The sequence below is a fragment of the Juglans regia genome, chromosome 12 (assembly GCF_001411555.2).
Source record: "Juglans regia cultivar Chandler chromosome 12, Walnut 2.0, whole genome shotgun sequence".
Classification (NCBI taxonomy): domain Eukaryota; kingdom Viridiplantae; phylum Streptophyta; class Magnoliopsida; order Fagales; family Juglandaceae; genus Juglans; species Juglans regia.
The window spans coordinates 16,236,251-16,255,735 of record NC_049912.1 but is presented as its reverse complement, the minus strand read 5'-3'; the positions used below and the strand labels follow the sequence as shown (position 1 = coordinate 16,255,735).

The window sequence follows — 19,485 nt, the reverse complement described above, 5'->3', positions numbered from 1 at the left end:
TAGGTGTAAGCTACCTAACTTGATATATGACTTTAAATTTATAACCTTGTTGTCTTGCACGTTTCATCTTCCACTCTTTCTAACGTTTAGATTCTTTGTTTTTTTTTTTTTTTTTTCATTTTATTTTCTTATTCTCATGGTTTACTTTTCTATTTACATAATATTATTGATTTTATTTGGCTATTCTCATGAATTTAACATGAGAATTCTCAAAATTTTTAAAATTTTTTATAATTTTATTCTCAAACATCATTTAAATACAAAACACTTTTTTACTTTCAAATTTTCGTTATTTCTCATCTAATCATTATTTAAATACAAAAATCAATACAACTTTTATAAACTTCAAAATAAAAATAATATTTAAACAAAATTTTCTCTCTCATTTTTCAAAACTCAATAAAACATATTCATTCAAATTATTTTATTACTATTTCAAACATCCAAACATCGCCTTAGGACTGTAGGAGTTGTTCTCATACCGTCAAACCATCTTTACATCAAAACGTATTAGCATTGCTGGTTAGCATCCTACACACTACACACCACACCTCTTTTATTTTATTTTTTCATAGTAATTATGTGGCGTATGAATAATGAGCAGAACAATTCAATTAGTTTAGTATGAATAAAACTGATAAAAAAAATTAAAATATACATAGTGCATGGATGTTGAGTATATAGGAAAACCATTTTTCAAACTGAGAAGTTGTTCTAAGTTTTGCAGTGCCTAGCGAATCTCTCCATTTCTGAGTTACGTTCATTGAGGAGACTAGCCGTTATTACTATCACGTTGCACTGAACCGCTGGTTAGGGCACAGAGAAAAGAATATACAGCAAACGAAAGGTACCAGAGATCTTTCTCTCATTTTTGTCATTTTTATTTTTTTAGGGGTCAGTTTTAAACTTCCGGAATAAATCACTGTCTTGAAATTATTTATTTTATTATTTTTAATCATATAATATATATTAAGTTATTTTATATTTCATTAATTGAAATAAAAATTCTTTAAATTACAACCCAATGACACCATCAGTCGATGCTATTATAGACGATAGATTTACGACCAATAATAAATTTATTTTTCTTGTTATTCTTTTCATTGATTATGAAGTTAATTTATTAGATTATCATTGAAGATTTCTTGCCAATTTGACACTTTTATTTTGAGAAATGGGCTGTAAAAAAACTTCAAATATAGGAAGGACATTTCACTGGTCAAGTCGTCAGAAGAATTCTAGAAAACAGCCTTTCGCATTCTATTTCGAAATAATAATAATAAATCTGTTAATGATTCTAAAATTCAATTATAGCTTGTATAATTCCCAAATTTATTTTTTCCCAAAATTATTTAATTCGAATTTTTTGTGTAATTGATAATATTGAGAATTTTTTATTTAAATAAATTTAGAAAAATAAATTTAAGAAATTTCTATTTAAATATGCATGTTTGGAGATTTTTCATTTAATAATTGATAAATGATAATAGAAAATGTATTCATCAATATTAATCAATCATTAAAAATAATTCCATTATTAATGAAACTCACCACTTCTTTAACTCCCCCCAAAAATTTAAAACATATCTTACAAACATACCAACACACTTTTAACAAAGAAAAATGATAAACACATATTACTTTTCATAACACTTTATACAACAATATTTTTAAAGGAGGAATATTTTTGTAAAAGATCTTATAAATGTAATATTATTTTAAAAATACCCTTATTTTACATATGTGTTGCGAAATGTGTTGTAAAATATATTGTATGGCCATTTCATTACCCAAGCATGTCTGTCTCCGCTTGAGATTGTCAAAGATATTACCTAGTTCTAGTCTTCGGTTTCTAGCATGGGTGATGGGGCTTCAAAGGGAATATTTCCCCTTTCCCTTCTTTGGGTCAAGCTTGTGCCTGTAATGTCCCAAGGCCCAGGAATCGAAATAATCGAACCTGGACCACAGTCTTGGGAAGAAGGCGTTGACCAGCATGAGCAACGGCACATCCCTGTCCAAGCAATGGGTAAAAGGTCGTGATGCATAAAATGCGCTAGCATGGAGCACAAACAGGACTGAGCTGACAAGACTCCAACAGGGTGGACTGAGTAGCATAAAGCTGACAAATAAAGGGGTATCATTCAGTATGCACCCTGAGCTCTCTCTTTTCTCTTTGGTTCTCCTATCGAAATCGTTAACTGACTTGGACATTGGAGGTGTCCCAAATACACCCAACCACCTGATTTGACTTATTTTATAGGATCAAGGCATGGTTAGAAACTAGCGATTACGAAACACCCCTTAACAAGACTTACCCATGAAGTTATTTGTTTTTATCGTTTAAATTGCTAAAGAAATGGAGTTTGAATTTTAACTTGTAATCTTCGTTCGAGTCGGAGAGTCTAAAATTTGTAGCCAGGAGTGATGCCACCATCTTACAAGCAACACCTCACTATCTCTTTCCTCTTCTTTATACAATTACATTTCACAAACGAAAAATGGCTTTGTTGCTACTATTTCCCTCTCACAATGACTACCCCTCAACAAACACTTTTAAGAAAAAACAACAAGAAGTACGATCAGGTGGTTGAATTAGGCATAACTTGGGATGTTGAGATGAAATACAAAAAGAGTAATACTAGGTACAAACATTAAATAGACAAGCTACATACAAGTCTTTTGTAAAAAAGTAGGTCACACCAATAAAGAATAGTTTTTTTTATACTTTTTTTTAGGTAGGATCCACTTTTTTACAAGAGCTTGTGTAAGATTTGTCTATTTGAGACTTGTACAAATCATTTCTCATACAAAAATGATACATTAGTACAACTAAATATACTCGGTGGAATGGTTACTTGGGCCCTAGAAGAAGTAAGCCTTTGTAATAGAAAGCCTAAGCCCAAGGCTTAACGAATCAAGTCCAATAATCCAGTAGGGCCGCAAGGCCCAACATTCAAGCAACATACACGTGAGGGATAAGGTGATAAGTAGATAATGTCTTCACCGTTACAAGGAAGGTTATCTTATCGGATCATTTGAAATAATAAGGGATCAGCTTGGCGGTTAGTCCGTTCCTAATACTCATCATCGAATTCTTGTGTTTATAAATAACACCCAAAGGTAATGCATAACATTCATTCATAAATACAGTTCATTATCGCTTTCCTAACTTAGGCATCAGAGGTCCTTTGGGCACACCTTGCAGCCATATTGTTTGTTGTAGGTCACACATATAGTTAGAGGTGTGTGGAACACGTCCCAAATAGTGGCGCCGTCTGTAGGATCTTTCTCCTCAATAGACTCCAGCGTGATTTCCACATGCCAGCTACCACGCGATCCCAGACAACTCCCAACCAAGATATGACGCCGATAGACATGGAGGAGAAGCTGGCGGATACCGAAGAGAAGTTGAGAAAGACGATGGCATTGGTGGAAGAATTGAGGAAAGAGAATGAGAAGTTGAAGCACCAGAACAATGTAACACCACCAAACCACGATGAGCAAACGGAAGGAGATGCACATAGCGCGGGGGCTACAAATGCTGAAGAATTAGAGAGGAAGAGACTGCATGAAGAATTCCATACCCTCCTAGATAAATACGAAGAGATGGCAAAGAAAATGGGAGGGTCCTCTTCCGTGGAGCAGTTTTAAAATGAATGGATCTTCCATACAGAGAAGAAGTGATGGCAGTACCACTCTCGCCTAAATTCAAAGTTTCTTAGATCGAGATGTACGATGGATCTCGAGATCTGGTGGATCACTTGGAGAATTTCAAAGCACACATGACTGTCTATGGCTTCCCAAGAGAAGTCGACTGCCGACCTTTCCCATTAACGTTGAAGGGCATAGCAAGGGGCTGGTTTGGAACCTTGCGACTAAGTTTGATCAAAAGTTTCGAGGAATTGGCTAAAATGTTCCTGACACAATTCATGGCGAGTAAAAGGTGCCGGCGACCTACCGCCTACCTCCTCACCATTAAGCAATGGGAGGAGGAAAGTTTGAAAGCATATTTAACCATTTTCAATAAGGAGAGGCTAACGACTGATGACCAAGATGAGAAGATAATGCTAGCTGCCCTATTAGGAGGCATATGGCCAAGGGGCCCATTCATGACCACGTTGGCTAGGAGAACCCCCTTGACCTTGAGGAAATTCATGGATAGAGCTAATGATTTTGTCAATGTAGAAGATATGTTGCAAGCCCTCCTAGAACTAAGGAAAAGGGAAATGAAGTTTGAAGTCAAGAACTCTAGCAGTGTGAGAGACAAGAAGGGCGGGACAGGCCATCAAGACGGGCGACAGGAAAGACACTCGACCCAGCAGGACCAAGGCCCCCGGCTCATCCAGAATAACCTAAACGTACAAGAGAAGGAGGGCACCTCAAGGAAAGAAGCACACCCATCAAGGAGGGGGCAACATTTTTGTAGGTATCATCAATCGGATACCCACTGGACAAAAGATTGCACGACCATAAAGAAAAAGGTGACTGAACTAGTGGAAAGTGGAAAGCTCAAATGAATGCTCGCCGAACACGTGAAACCAAGAAGGGAATAAGAGCGGGGGCGCAGTTCTAGACAAAATAATAGCCCCAAACGACGGAGACAAGGAAGAGAGGATGGGCATGACGTCTCCCACCAAAATTGTGATCAAGACCATACCACTTTAGGGGAACTCTGCACCATTGCAGGAGGATTTGCTAGAAGGGGTACAACAACATCCAGCAAGAGAGCGCATGCCTGAAAAGCATGGTACCAGGAAGTATACATGGCAGATTGGCCATACAAACACCCCAGGCTTAGCACCACATTTTGTAGCCCCACGACGATGCTTTGATGGTAACTTTGTTAGTCTCCAACTACACGACCTGATGAATCTTAGTCGACAATGGGAGTTTGGCCAAAATTTTATTTTGGGAGGCTTTCGCCAAGATGGGCATTGATCCCAATAGACTGCGACCTTCACCAATCCCCCTAAGGGGATTCTTCAGTGATAATGATGACTAATTTCTTGGTAGTCAAGGCACTGTCATCTTGTAATGCCATATTGGGGAGATCGACTCTAAATGGTCTAAAGGTCATCACCTCGACGTACCACTTAAAGATGAAATTCCCAACGGAGGCAGGGGTAGGAGAAGTTTGAGGAGAACAGGTCTTGGCGCAGGAATGCTACATGTACGAACTCAAGATAGGGGCAACTGACATATGCATTATTGAAAGGAACTTGGAAGATAAACCCCCACCTCCGCCACCCGCCCTATTTGACTAGGAAGTGGAAGCAAGGGATGCGGGCAATTTAAAGCAGGCGAAGGCAAATGAGCCTCTAGAGATGATAATGCTAAACCCAGACCGACCAAGCACCACAACATAGATGGGAACACGACTTCCCTCGGATTGTAGAGAAGCGCTAAAATAGCTATTGATCGAGCACAAGGATGTCTTTGCGTGGAGCCATAAAGATATGTTGGGGATTGACAATGCAATTATAGAACATAGACTGTGTCGATCCAGAGGCACAGAAAGTCTGGTAGAAAAGGAGGACACTCAACACAGAGAAGTGTACGGTTATAGTCAAGGAGATAGATCGCCTCCAAGCCGTGGGATTCATTAGGGAGGCCTATTACCCCGAGTGGTTGTCCAACGTTGGGTTGATTAAAAAGGAGAATGGAAAATGGAGGATGTGTATAAACTTCATCGATCTAAACAAAGCTTGCCCAAAGGACAGCTTCCCGCTACCACGAAACGACGTCATCGTCAACGCCACGACGGGACATCATATCCTAAGCTTTATGGATGCCTATTAAAGGTATAACCAAATCCGCATGTACCAGGCAGACGAGGAGAAGACATCATTCATTACTAACAAAGGGCTCTATCAAGTCATGCTTTTCAAATTGAAGAACTCAAAGTGTGCTTTCGAGGTGGATTCGGGGAAATTCTTAGGCTCCATTGTCTCTGAAAGAGGCATAGAGGCAAGTATTGAGAAGATTAGTGCCATCCTTGATATGCAGTAGTCGCAAAATACAAATGAGATCCAATGGCTGGCAGGAAGAGTGGCAACTTTGAACAAGTTTGTGTCTAGGTCCACGGATAAGTGCCTACCCTTTTTTAGAGTCTTATGAATGTACACCCATGGAATGACGAATGTGATAATAAAGCTTTTCCGGAGTTAAAGAAATACTTGACTTGCTCGCCCTATTGAAGCAGCCTAACTAAGGAGACATTCTGTACATGTACTTGGCGGAATCCCCCCAAGTCGTCTCTACAATTCTAGTTAAGGAAGAAGGGACAATGCAGGTGCCGATATACTACACGAGCCACACATTGAAGGGCGCAGAGGTTAGATACCTATGAATGGAAATGATGGCATTCACCTTAGTAACAGCCACTCGGAGATTGCAGCCGTATTTCAAGCTCACCCCATAAAACTATTAATGGAAAACCCTGTTAGGAAGATACAGTAGAAGCTAGATAGTTCATGCATACTAGTCAGTTGATCAATCTAGCTCAGTGAGTTCGACATCGACTATTTTCCAAGGGGTACAATAAAAAGGCAAGCCTTAGTGGACTTCGTGGCTGAGTTCACAGGCTTTCCCCCAAGAAACAACTGCCACCCTCCTTGGAAAACTGTGTCTGGTTTTTGTTAACTAATCCACCTACCGAGTAGGATGAGGAATAGAAGTCTACATAGTCGACTAGAAAGGAGAAGAATATCACTACATGGTGACACTCACATTCAAGACTACCAATAACGAAGCCGAGAATGAGGCTCTTATAGTAGGCTTTTCTATCGCGAGAGCCTTAGGAGCCACCGAGGTCAAGGTGAAGGCAGATTCCCAAATAGTGGTTAACCAAGTAATAGGAACATATGCCACAGAGGGAGAGAAGCTGAAGAAGTACTTGAGTTGAGTATTGGAGAACCGCGACCAATTCTCCTACTTTAGTGTTGAGCAAATACTGAGGAAAGACAACTCAATTGTGGACAGGTTAGCCAAAGCCACCTTAGGAATGGATGAGATAGTCCTGCTTTGGGAGGTGCAAAGGAGAATGATTGAAATTCCAGCAATCGGGCCGGATGTGCACAAGATAGGGCCTACAAAGCCAAAGTGGGTCAGGGAGGTAGCTGAGTACTTGGACATCGGGAAGCTCTCGGAGGAGAAGGAAGAGGTGAAGAAAATCAAAAGGAGGGCGGTGCGATTTGTCAGGATTGATGGGATCCTGTACAAGAAAGGATTTGCCGCCCCATTGTTGAGATGTATCTCATCCTAAGAAGTGCAGTATGGCGGAGTTCCATGAAGAGGTCTGTGGCCACCACTCGAGCGAAAAGACTTTGGCTAGGAAGGTCGTAAGTGTGGGGTACTATTGGCCCAACACTCTCAGGGACGCCAAGAAATTTGTAAAGAAGTGCTCCAAATGCTAGATCTATGCCCCCGTACCACATTGCCCTCCCAAAAGGCTAACTTCTATCATCGCCCCATGGCTGTTTGTGCAATGGGGAGTCGATCTAGTTGGACCTTTCCAGCCGAGAAAGGGTGGAGTGAAATATATGATTATCGACATTGATTATTTTACAAAATGGGCAGAGGCTGAACCCTTGGCAACTATCACTACAAGAAGCATTACAAAGTTCTTGTGGAAACATATTATCTACTGAATTGGAATTCCTCAAAGGAAAATCTCGGACAACGGGAAGCATTTTGATTCAGAACATTATAGAGAATGGTGTAAAGAGTTGAGAATTCAAGCAAAATATTTGTCCCCTGGACACCCCCAAGCCAACGGATAGGCGGAGGCGATGAACAAATCCCTACTTGGGATTTTGAAGAAGAAACTCATGAACAAGAAATGAGAATTGGCAGAAGAACTCTTAGGGGTGTTATGGGCCTACAAGACCATTATGAAGACCCCCAAGAGTGAAACCCCGTTCACTTTGGCCTTTGGGAGCGAGTCTGTCACCCCAATGGAAGTTGTCTTGCCTACATACCGTAGCCGCCACTTCAACCAGCCTCAAAATGATAGGGCGTTGGAGGAGCACCTCGACATTTTGGAAGAGGAAATGGAAGAAGCCAAGGTTCTAAATATCTCCAACAAGAGAAAAACAGAACATTACTTCAACATGCGAGTAAAGCCCAGGACCTTTAAGGTAGGTGATTTGGTACTAAGAGAAACAAGGGTGATAACTTAGGACAAAGGGAAGCTCGGCCCCCGATGGCAAGGACCATACGTAGTGATCACCAACCATCGGCCATGATCATACCACCTCAAGGACAGTGGGGGAAAGGAGCTGCAACATCCCTGGAATGCTGAGCATCTAAAGAAGTTTTATCCTTGATATTATAGACGTACTTTATAAAGTATGATCAATAAAGGCAGTTATTTTCTTAATTCATGCATATCATCTCTGTGAAAAGGGGTGCGGTGGTCAAAAGACCCTGCGACCTCCTTTAAACCAACAAAGTCAAGTACAAAGACTCGCGGTGAAATGGGCGTGGAGGTCAAAAGACCCCACGACTCCCCTTAAACCACCAAAGTCGAGTCCAAAGACTCATGGTGGAATGAGCGTGGAGGTCAAAAGACCTCACGACCATTAATTACTTCACAATAATGTGAAAAGAGGGCTAAAGTAAGAACCAACGAAACAAACGGGAAAGCGTAGCCAGACCACAAACAAATGATCATCTATCACAAGAAAGCCAGTTTGTCCAACACATTGTCCAAATATACCAAAAAAAAAAAAAAAAGGCCAAAAATATACCACACGTTTCTTATGAAGGGGGAGTCGTTGGAGGCCTCGAGGGTGAAGCCACAGGCAAGAAGGCGCCAGGCATGGTATGGCTCCCCAAAGCGTCCACAAATAGGCACGGAATCTCGTTAGGTTTGAAGGATTCAAGATCCAGCTGCCTCAAGTTTGTCCGAAGGTGTGCCAGCAGATGCAATCCTAACTGAGCAACGCCAGCCCCATATCCATATCCCAAGGCTCGATCACGGATGCCCCTAGCTGCCATCAACTATAGAGACTGGCGAACCAATTCATTTCTAGAAGAAGCCACCTCTGATTCCAGCTCTAACAATTGCTTCCCCTACTCCTTCACTTTCGCATCTAGGTGCAATAAAGAGTTGTTCAATTTATTCCGATTGGCATTTGCATGCTCTCTGTCCATTTTGTAGGCAGTGTGCCTGCTGTGCAGCTCCTCATAGGATCCCCTCGCCTTTGCAAGCTCAAGGCCAAGCTATCTACATGCTTCCTTTGAAGAGACCAATGCCTAGGAGAGCTCCGAGCATCGTTGCTCAGTGCCAACCAAACCTTGTTGAGAAGAGTTTAACTCTTTGCTCACAAGGGACAATTGGTCGCAAGTGGAATCCTACTCATACTCTACCAATTGCAATGTAAAGTTATTACGAGCATTGATGGACTTGGCATGAATTAGCTTGCTACGGAGCTCATAAGCCTCGTCGTGAAGAATCTCAAGGTCGTTCTCCGAAGAGCGGATATACCCATCCGACTACTCAAGGAAGGATTTCACATCAGCCTTTTCGGCCTTCAGTTGGGCCAATTCCCTCTTAGCCCAAAAAGTAAACATATGCCTGGCACACAACTCTGTCTCCAACTCAACACGGTCAACCACAATCCAAAAAGCCAGATCTTCCATGACTTACAAAACACAAGGATGCAATAAGGAAGAGGATACCCACGTAAAAGGCAACGAAAACAAAAGAGTAGCATCATACTAAGGACAGGCAGCTCCTTAATCGGTAGATCATCTCCACGATTGCTTCACACTGAGAAGGGTGGCAGATAAGAAGGCCTTTCTCGCCCCCTTCCTGTGACTCGTGACCCATCAACATAGGGCCATCCCAAGAATTGTACTGGGGGAGAAGACAAGGTAAGTGGAACTTCCCCCCCAGGGAACTAAGATGCTTTCCTCCATTGGGCTAGTAGAAACAAAGCTGGTGTAAGGGCTGGGCCCCCATCCACTCTTTCCCCCATGGGGGAGGATTCCACATCTCCCCAAAAAGAAGAGGGAGATGGAGAAGGAATGGAGACCCATTCCAAATCCCTAGGCGGGGTCTCGCCCCTGAAACAGTCGATGGAAGCGAACTTGGAACATAATCTTGATCTCTGTTGTCTGCATTACCACTCTCCATCACCAATGGCGCCACTAGATTACTTTGGGAGCCACCTTCAGAAAATGGGGCAATCTCAGGCGCTATAGCCCAGTGACACCCAAAGAGAAAGCATCAATATGTCTACCCCGCCCTTGCCGCCGCTTGGCGGCGAGCTCGAATGAGGGATTCTGGGAAACTCGAAAGAGGGGGTGCCAACCAAATCAAATTCCCTCAAAGGAAGATCGAAATCGAATGCCGTGGCTAGGTTAGCAAGTGCTTGACCCATAAGCCCATCAAGATTGCTAAGTCCTGGAGATGCAGGCGGCGACATACGAGTGGGGGAAATAGTGGGTGAGACGCGCCCAGCAACCAAATCAACGCCAGAATCCACAACAGGAGTTGGCTTAACAACATTTCAAGGAGTAGAAGCGATGGGCGCCTCGCCCTCAATTGGGCAGGGACGTTTCTTAGGGGTTTCAGAAGGTGGTGAGGCAGGTCGTTTCTTGGAGGAAGGAGCCCCGACTTTCAATTTGCAACCCTTGACATGAAAATGTTCAAGAACAAGAAGGAAACTGTCCATATTGGCGAGGGTCAAGAAAGCCTCGATCTACAGGGCCTCCTAGTTGTCTTGGGCCCATCAACAGGAGATTGTTCTCGGATTTAATCTCGGTCGGTTAAATCGATAATAATTTTCTTGTCATCGGGAACCCTTCCCCAATTGGCCCGAATAGGAAAGTCCCGTCTCTCAGCCTCTGAGGATGGAAATTCCCATCCTCAACCAGAAATAAGGAAAAATCTCTTTTGCCATTGTTTGGCATTCAAATAGAGACTTTAAGTCGCGCCAAACGCTGAGAACGAAGGCGAAAGTAGTAGATGTTACCTTGCAAGCCTTTAACAGAATAGAAAGACAATAATTCACGAGCGGTTAAGTCGAGATACTCCTCCCGAAGAGGTTCAAGAACCATATGAAATACTTTGCAAGAACACAGAAGCACCCACGAAGCATGTGAATGAAGTTGAGTATGAGCTAATCCCAACAGGACGAGAACATCGCGCATAGGGCGAGAAGGGGAGGCGGGCACAAACGAGCAATGTGACTCCTTGCAAAACCCTCCTCGTCAACCACACCCATAAAGGGGAGGTCAAGGGCCACAGAATCCGGAATGTGTTAGAAAACCCTTAGTCTCGTTAAATCCCTGGCGGTGAGGGAGGAATGCCAATTAAAGCCTTCAAGAAAAGAACGATTTTTCCAGCAGAGGACTTTGGCAAGAAGGAGGAAGAAACCCAACGTAGGGTTTGGGAAGGAGCTTGATTGGGAGTATGAGAAGAACCGTGTTGAGCCATGGCAACGAGTCTTGAAAGGGAAAAGATTAGAGATAAAGAAAGGTCGTTGAAATGAAAACATAATTTATAAGATTTGTATGTTTTTAAGATCACATGTATTGATATTATTTAGAAATAGAGGTCCGACTTGGATACAAGAAGTGTTTCATTTCATTTCATTTCATTATTATAATTTTTTTAAATTTTCACATAAAATATAATAAACAATTCAACTTTTTCAAATTTTAAAATAATACTAATATTAAAAAGTCGTATTCTAATAATATTTTATTCAACTTTCATCTCAACTCATCTTTTCTTAATTCATTATCCAAACGAAATCATAATTTTTTTGTATATATAATTATTTATATATATAATTTATCCAACTATCCTGAAACATAACTGTACCAAAACATAATGTTTGGCTCAACCCGAACACCCAAACATAATTCAAAACTTTTATAAAAATGCATCATCTTTAAATTCAATCGCTTTATTTTATACCGGGCCGCCCTGTCCCAATGAAAAAGGGGGATATTCAAGTTCAACGCCCAAAAATGAAAAACCATGGAACTGAGACCACATTCGATGACTGTGTTTTTACGTAATTGATATATTAAGGGTGATTTTATAAATAATACGTATCCAAAGTTCGTAACGTAGGCTCTTACGTTTGCAAACTTTGACTACTTTGTCTGGTGTCCTTCTCACCGACCCCTCAGGCCCTCACGATCACATCCCTGCTTCGCCTCCATCTTGTATATAAACTGTGTCGGTCCGCTGCCTCACTTACTCCTCACACCGATCGAAAATGGCGCAAAGAGTTGGTAGGATAAAGCTGGGTTCGCAGGGTCTCGAGGTGTCGGCGCAGGGTTTGGGCTGCATGGGCATGTCCGCGTTCTATGGCCCTCCCAAGCCCGAAGAAGACATGATTGCTCTAATACACCACGCCGTCCACACCGCCGGCGTTACCTTCCTCGACACCTCCGACATCTATGGCCCTTTCACAAACGAAATCCTCCTCGGGAAGGTACTGATGCCTTTTAAACTAAGCTAGCTAGGTCAGTCCGCGCAAATCCCTTTTCTTATCTTGTACATGTGTTGGGTGTGGCTTGCCTGGCAGGCTCTGAAGGGAGGCGTTAGAGAGAAAGTGGAATTGGCTACAAAGTTTGGTCTTAGCTATTCCAATGAGAAGAGGGAGGTCCGCGGCGATCCGGCGTATGTGAGAGCAGCCTGTGAGGGCAGCTTGAAGCGCCTCGACATCGATTGCATCGATCTCTACTACCAGCATCGCATCGATACCCGCGTTCCCATTGAAGTCACGGTTCGTCCCTTTTTCGATCTCCTTAAATTTCTATGTTTTCCTCTTGTAAAAATCTAAAATCAAGATACAGTCTAAAAGGAGCTTTTACTTTATAATTGAAATACGCTCATCCAATAGTAGCTGCTGTCGACCGGATTTCGGCTACCGGCCACCAGAGTTTTCCGATTTCCGAATCCGGTCAAAGTCCAGCGATCTCTCGGGATGGCTGTCAGAATAATTGCAAAAAATTCTTAAAAATAATTAACATTAGTGTTATTGAGATTTTAGAATTTTCTATTTGAAAGTTAACGCCGTGGGGTTTAATTAGATAGTTGTAGAATGGATAGGATTATGACATAGTGGCGTTTGATTGAACATGGTAGAAGTCACTTTTACACGCAAACCATTGTTCCTAATTACATGCAAACCTATCGATCCTGTCTGGTTACCCATTTTATCACAAGCGCTGCTAATTCTTTTCTTCTATATTCAATAAGATTGGAGAACTCAAGAAATTAGTAGAAGAGGGTAAAATCAAGTACACAGGTCTATCCGAGGCCTCTGCATCAACCATCAGAAGAGCACATGCTGTTCATCCAATAACAGCTGTGCAGCTAGAGTGGTCTTTGTGGTCTAGAGATGTTGAGGAGGAAATAATTCCTACTTGCAGGTGAGGCATCATTTACAATTGCTTTTCAAGTTTTAGAATAATTAGAACCTGTATTTTAAATTTGTCCTCCAAATTTTCCAGGGAACTGGGCATTGGAATTGTTGCATATAGTCCTCTGGGACGAGGATTCTTTTCCTCAGGGCCCAAGTTTGTTGAAGATTTGTCTAACGATGACTTCCGAAAGGTTTGTAGATCTACCACAAATGTTTTATTTCAAAGATCAGTTTCCCTGTTTTGTTTAATGAACACATACAGTAATCAACATTAACATCAACGTTCACTCACAAATGGTGAAATCTACAGTGTTGATGTAAATGTTCATTGTAGTTCTATTTGGCTAGCCCACCTCGCCAATTTCTCATATAGCCAATCAGAATGTTTAATTCCTTTATTTAAAGGTTTTCACCTCCCTGTAACTCTGATGGTCAAATAAAATAATCACCAGACGTTGATTTTCCATCACTTCCTTTCTATTTACAGGAAACTAATTTTGTTTGATGGTTTTGAACTATTTCTTTGCTGCTACTCCGCTCATCAAACAAAAATTGTTTGCTGCTTATTTGTTGTTACTCCCAAGAGACTTGACTAATTGTTTACTATTAATCTAAATAAGGCATCCTTGAGGTACATTTCTCCTATTTGGAGGCTGCACTTCAAGAAAGATGTTGGTTACTTGCATCAATCAACTTAACATATTCAAATACATCAATGACGCATCCTACTGAAACAACCTTAATGAAGCAAGCGTGTAATTCCAGACTTAAAATCAACTTGAGCCTGCCTTCGTCTATGGAGCAGGACGATGAATTATCAAAACAGTGCTTGTAATCACAATACAATTGTTCTACGGAGATTGGTTTTTTAACTTCATTGATTGCCCTTGGGTAGGATCGAAATTTGGTTGGGTAGACGTCTCTTTATTCGAGGGTTGAATAACGATCTGGTTGTTCTGATGATTATCAATCACCAGAGAGAATTTTGAGGCCTTGAGTTTTCCTGTTACTTCTCCTGGATCTTTCAGTGTCTTGAAAATTGAGGCAGGGCATGGCAGTTGTGGATGGTTATGTACTACAGAATTATGTTGAAGAATATGTTGTTGAAAATTTGGGCTTAATGCTGATATATGCATGCACTGATGCAGTTTTTACCAAGGTTTCAACCTGAAAATCTGGAGCATAACAAAACTATATTTGAGCGTGTTAATGAAATGGCAACAAGGAAGGGATGTACCCCATCACAGCTAGCACTGGCCTGGGTTCATCACCAAGGGAAGGACGTGTGCCCCATACCTGGAACCACAAAGATTGAAAATTTCAAGCAGAATATTGGAGCTCTGTCTGTGAAACTAACACCAGAAGAAATGGCGGAACTCGAATCATTTGCTTCGGAGGATGCTATTAAGGGTGGAAGATATATGAACGACATTGCGACCTGGAAGAATTCTGAAACTCCACCATTTTCTTCATGGAAGGCCGTCTAAGCTCTTTTTTTGTTGAATCTGGACTTTGTCAATGCTGTCTTTGAGCTGTGTTGAGTTCTTGATTGCTCAGAGTTTATGTATATTCTGTTTGAATGCTTTCATATCTGATTTCAGGAAGATCAGAACAAATAATTGGTTCCTTAACCGGATCCTTGTATGCAAATGTGAACTCTTGTCATTATAGTGTAAAACATGCCGGTATCATATACTAGTTCGGTATGATTTACCTTTTGGAAGCAAGCATAATTTGCCCCATAGATCATGATACAGCATGTTGCAGTTGTTGAGTTCGAACATGCCTTGTGATTTTCCTATCAAGGAATGATGTTCTGCTAAGCTATGCTACTTCAACCACGTCCCAAATCACAATTGTTATCAAAGGCCAAATAAATCCGCAGGAAAATATGAAAGAGAGAAGGAGAGGGAGCCGATGAAAGTCGAAGGTTGAAAGTTGAGTAGCCAATTAACGAAGCAGAGAATGGACCAAAAGTCCGTCTAATAGAAAGAGGGCTGGCTGGTTGGAACTACTCTATGCTATCAATTTAGCAAGAGTTGACGCATATTGTTTTGTGAAGTAACATTTGGGTTTACGGGCTTGTATTTCATTCACAAAGTTGACTCCCGGAGCTTCTCTACAAAGTAAATTCCTATAAGAGAAATATTATTTACAGTCTTGACTAAAGGATTACATGTGCAATCTCATTGATAAATGAGGACAACAGAAGAAAAAAATCATTTTAAAAATAATATTATTGTAATTTTTTTTAAGTATAATTGTATGGACTTGCATGAGCAGTCCCAATTTAGAAACTATATGCAGATTAACTCATTCCTAAAACAATTTTTTTTTCATTTTTTTAAAAAAAGTGGACATCGAGACTTTAAAAAGAAATGGACCATAACTGAATAATAAGCTAAGTCATATCATACATACCATTTTGCAAACAATTCATGGAAGGATCTTTTCGAGAAATGTAATACGTACGAATGTAAGGAAGTTTGAATAGTTGGGAAGAGTCTTGAAATCGGTTAGAGCGAATTTCAAGAGTGGCGATAATTAAAACATTCGTAGTAAAGAAAGTTGAAATTTTTATTCAATCTCATACTTTGTCCAAGGTGTCCGTGTCTAATTGAAAGTCCACACATCCTGTAATACCCAGTCCCTAGAACCGAAGCCCAAGCCGTTTGGGAGACCAACTTTCACTACAAAAAAATAGGGCATTTGAGACAAATTATTTGCGACGAGAATGACTATTTGAGACAAAAATAGACTCATTTTAACAGGAAATAATCTTTTTGGCAGGAAATAGCTGGCAGGAAATAAGTTGTTTTCTTGTAGTGTTTTCATGAGAGAACGACGCCGTTTTTAGTATGATCTTTCCCCTCATATTTTAATTGCTTTTCCCGATTTCTTCTCTTCCTTTTCAGTTTTCTTTGCTCCCGAAATTTGCTCCACCCCGGTATCCAAGACCTCCACGTCTCTACGGTTTCTCTTCTACTCCTTATCCTCATATCACAACTCCCTTCTAACATGCACTCTCCCTCTGATAGTCACCATCAAATGTCATCTTTCTTCTCACCGCTGCCATCTTGCACTAACGCTGTGCAGACACCCGAATCACCATGCTCAAACACTGCCCAGCCCTAGCCCAACTCAAGTCAGCCACTGCTGCTCTGCCCTGCTCCACAAACCCACACGGCGACACTGTGACCATCCTAAGGCAAAACCTATGTTTTTAAGTAAGAAAACAGAGTAAATAAGTGCTCTCAACCCTGATACTTCCCCCACGATTATCCACCACCCTCATGCACCTTCATCGGCAAATAGAAGATGCCGAAAGGCAAGACTTGACTTTCGGATTGCAACCCCCACTACTCGGTTGTCGTGCTCCTCTCCTCCGCAGGCATGCAACACAAAGTGGAAAGCACCTACTTCTCTCGTCACCATGCCAACCGCCCATGGAAACCACCATCTGAGGCTAACGCCGCCACAATCCACCGTCTTATACCATCCTTTTGGTTGTCCAGCACTACTTCCATAGCCCTCACTTTTGCATGCATGGAGCGTACGTAAACTACCTTCTCCCCACCTCTCAGGCTCTCTCTCTCTCTCACCACTTTTCTCTTCCGTCCACAGTGCACTACCGCTGCCTCAGCCACCTCGCCGCCGCTTCGTAGTTGCTCTCACGGTGAGTCTTTGTTGCACGACTCTGGGTCTCTTCTAAAATATGGCCTTTGCATTTTACATAATATTCTTATAACGTAGATAGTGGAGAAGATGTTTTGAATATTACAACATCACCCTTCTGAGTTATAAACCAAAGCATGGGTTGTTTGAATTGTTTTTTAGTTGGGTTTGAGTTTATATTTTGATCTATTAAAACATTTTAAATGGGCTTTATTTTATTGATATTACTCAAGAAGTTTATGATTTTCTGCTGCATTATATGTTGGTAATATTAAATTATTGTTTTAATAATAGTTTATAGAGATATGAGTTTTAAATATGATTAAGTTAATTTCTGAAATGAATTTAATTTGTTTTGCCATTTTTTTTGAAAAAAAAATTTACTATAATGAGTTAAGAATACTTTTAATGATAATATATTTATTAAATATCTGATAACTAGATAGTTACCAAAGCTATTTCCATTGTTTGAATTTTAAGTAAATAGAGAGTTTTAGCAAGTCCTTTTAGAAGTTTTGTAATGCTTAGTGTTTTGTATAGGTGACGATTGACATTCATTCAGCATGATTGTGGAAAGATTCAGAATAGTACTAAAGAAGTTCAGGTAAGCGGGGTTTATATACTAGTTTTGCATAAAAGAAATGAATGAGGTTGACTTTGAAAATAAGCATGTTTGTTTTTGAAAAGAAATCTGAGAACGACCTCAGATGTTTAGTCTGCACATGCATAAATTCTATATAAGAGAAAGTATTTTCTATCATGACTGGTGTAGACATGAGCTAATTTTGTGCATTCTTTTTTGAACTATGCAAAAAGAGTGAATATGAAAATCTAAAAGTTTTTGCTATGAATAAATGAAGATGTTTTGGATTCTGTTTATTTCAAACATGTGAAATGATCTCAAACTATTCAGTATTTTGTTTTGATATGATGTATCATCTGAAAACCTTGGCATGAAGTTCTGATTCTGTATATGAATATGATCTGATTCCGATGATGTTCCATTCTGTTTCTGTTAAGGTCCAGCCATGGGTATAATGGTGGTTTCTAACCCTATCATGCGGGTGAAACATGAAATGCAGCCCAACCACGGGTATAATGGTGATTTATAACCCTACCACGTGGATGAAACATGGTATACCACCCGGCCACGGGTATAATGGTGGTTTATAATCCTACCACATGGGTGAAACATGGTATATGGCCCAGCCACGGATATAATGGTGGTTTATAACCCTACCACAGGGTGAAACATGGTATTTGTCCCAATGTGATGCAATGAGATGATATGAATATAATGTTTCAGTTTGGATATGTCAAAGGATTTTCTTTTCAGGAACAAGTTTGTTTTTCTGAAAATTTTGCTCTGATATTTTGTACCAAGTTTTGTTTATGCATTTTGAAGATAAATATGTTGTTTCTGCATTCTGAACGTAAATGTTTTGTTCTGCATACCGAACCTTATAAATGCTCATGTTTACATGCTAGTATATACTCTCTGCTTACTGAGTTGTTGATAACTCACTCCTTATCTCCACAATATTTTTCAAATATTTTTTTTTATAGATCAGCTGAGGATCAAGATTATGAGGCATTAGTGAGATGATTTAAGTATAGTGGTTTAAGCATAGGAATTTTTTTATGAGTATTGTCGATTTTTATTAAGAAATTTTATTGTGTCATGATGACTTGACATTTTGGAAAATTGGTTATATTGAGGAAATTAGATTGAACAAAATTGTCTATATAATATTGGAAATTTGGAGTCTATTTTTTTATATTGTTAAATGGTGAGTTTAAGTGTTAGGAAGTAACTCTTCAACCCGTCTGGGACCGGGGCGTTACACATCCCGTCTAAATTAAACAACGAGCTCAAAAGGTTGAAAACTATTCCAACTAAATAAATAAAGAGTAATGATATATACAGTTATGGAGTGCACAAGTACCGTACAGTCGTTTTGAAAAAGAGTGGAGTCTATTATTAAAAAATTAATTTCTTTTTTCATGTGAGTCCTGTAATTATTCATTTTTTTTAAAGTGACTGCATCGCGCTTGTAATACCCCGTATTTTTTTTAGTGAATGATTATTTTAATTAATTTAAATATTATTTTTCTTGTTTTAAAATTTATCGGATTTTTCGTTGGATTTATTTTATAATTCTTAAGTTGTGAAATTTACTTTGATGGGCTTTCTTGATATTAATCAGTGTTTTACATTTAAATTTACTCCTTGCTTTAATGAATAATTTTATTATTGGACTTTAATTATTTTATTTTATTAATATTGAGTTGCAGTGTTTTTAATTGGCTTTTATTTATTTTTATTGTGCCTTTTTCTTTTGTTGGACTTTTCTATTTTCAAACTGGGCTTGTTTGAGTGTATTTTATTTTTTCTTTTGAGCCCAACCCATTTTGG

General features: G+C 40.0%; 2 protein-coding genes across 2 annotated transcripts; both read left to right on the top strand.

Moving 5' to 3' along the window:
* Window positions 1-3,728: 3,728 nt before the first annotated feature.
* LOC109020710 lies at window positions 3,729-4,517 on the top strand. Its single transcript, XM_019003232.1, has one exon. The coding sequence runs from the start codon at window positions 3,729-3,731 to the stop codon at window positions 4,515-4,517; it is 789 nt and encodes a 262-aa protein (XP_018858777.1).
* Window positions 4,518-12,076: 7,559 nt separating this feature from the next.
* On the top strand, window positions 12,077-15,146 carry LOC109020709 (probable aldo-keto reductase 2). Its single transcript, XM_035683545.1, has 5 exons — window positions 12,077-12,458; window positions 12,552-12,752; window positions 13,229-13,401; window positions 13,483-13,585; window positions 14,543-15,146. The coding sequence occupies exons 1-5, from the start codon at window positions 12,240-12,242 to the stop codon at window positions 14,879-14,881; spliced, it is 1,035 nt and encodes a 344-aa protein (XP_035539438.1). The 5' UTR covers window positions 12,077-12,239; the 3' UTR covers window positions 14,882-15,146.
* Window positions 15,147-19,485: the final 4,339 nt, after the last annotated feature.

What these genes read in the sequence shown, in the direction of transcription:
- LOC109020710 (XM_019003232.1), top strand. Translation starts at nt 3,729, where the DNA reads ATGTACGATGGATCTCGAGATCTGGTGGATCACTTGGAGAATTTCAAA.
- LOC109020709 (XM_035683545.1), top strand. Translation starts at nt 12,240, where the DNA reads ATGGCGCAAAGAGTTGGTAGGATAAAGCTGGGTTCGCAGGGTCTCGAG. An exon ending in GAAATAATTCCTACTTGCAG is followed by an intron (nt 13,402 to 13,482) that starts GTGAGGCATCAT and finishes CAAATTTTCCAG; the next exon opens with GGAACTGGGCATTGGAATTG. An exon ending in CTAACGATGACTTCCGAAAG is followed by an intron (nt 13,586 to 14,542) that starts GTTTGTAGATCT and finishes GCACTGATGCAG; the next exon opens with TTTTTACCAAGGTTTCAACC.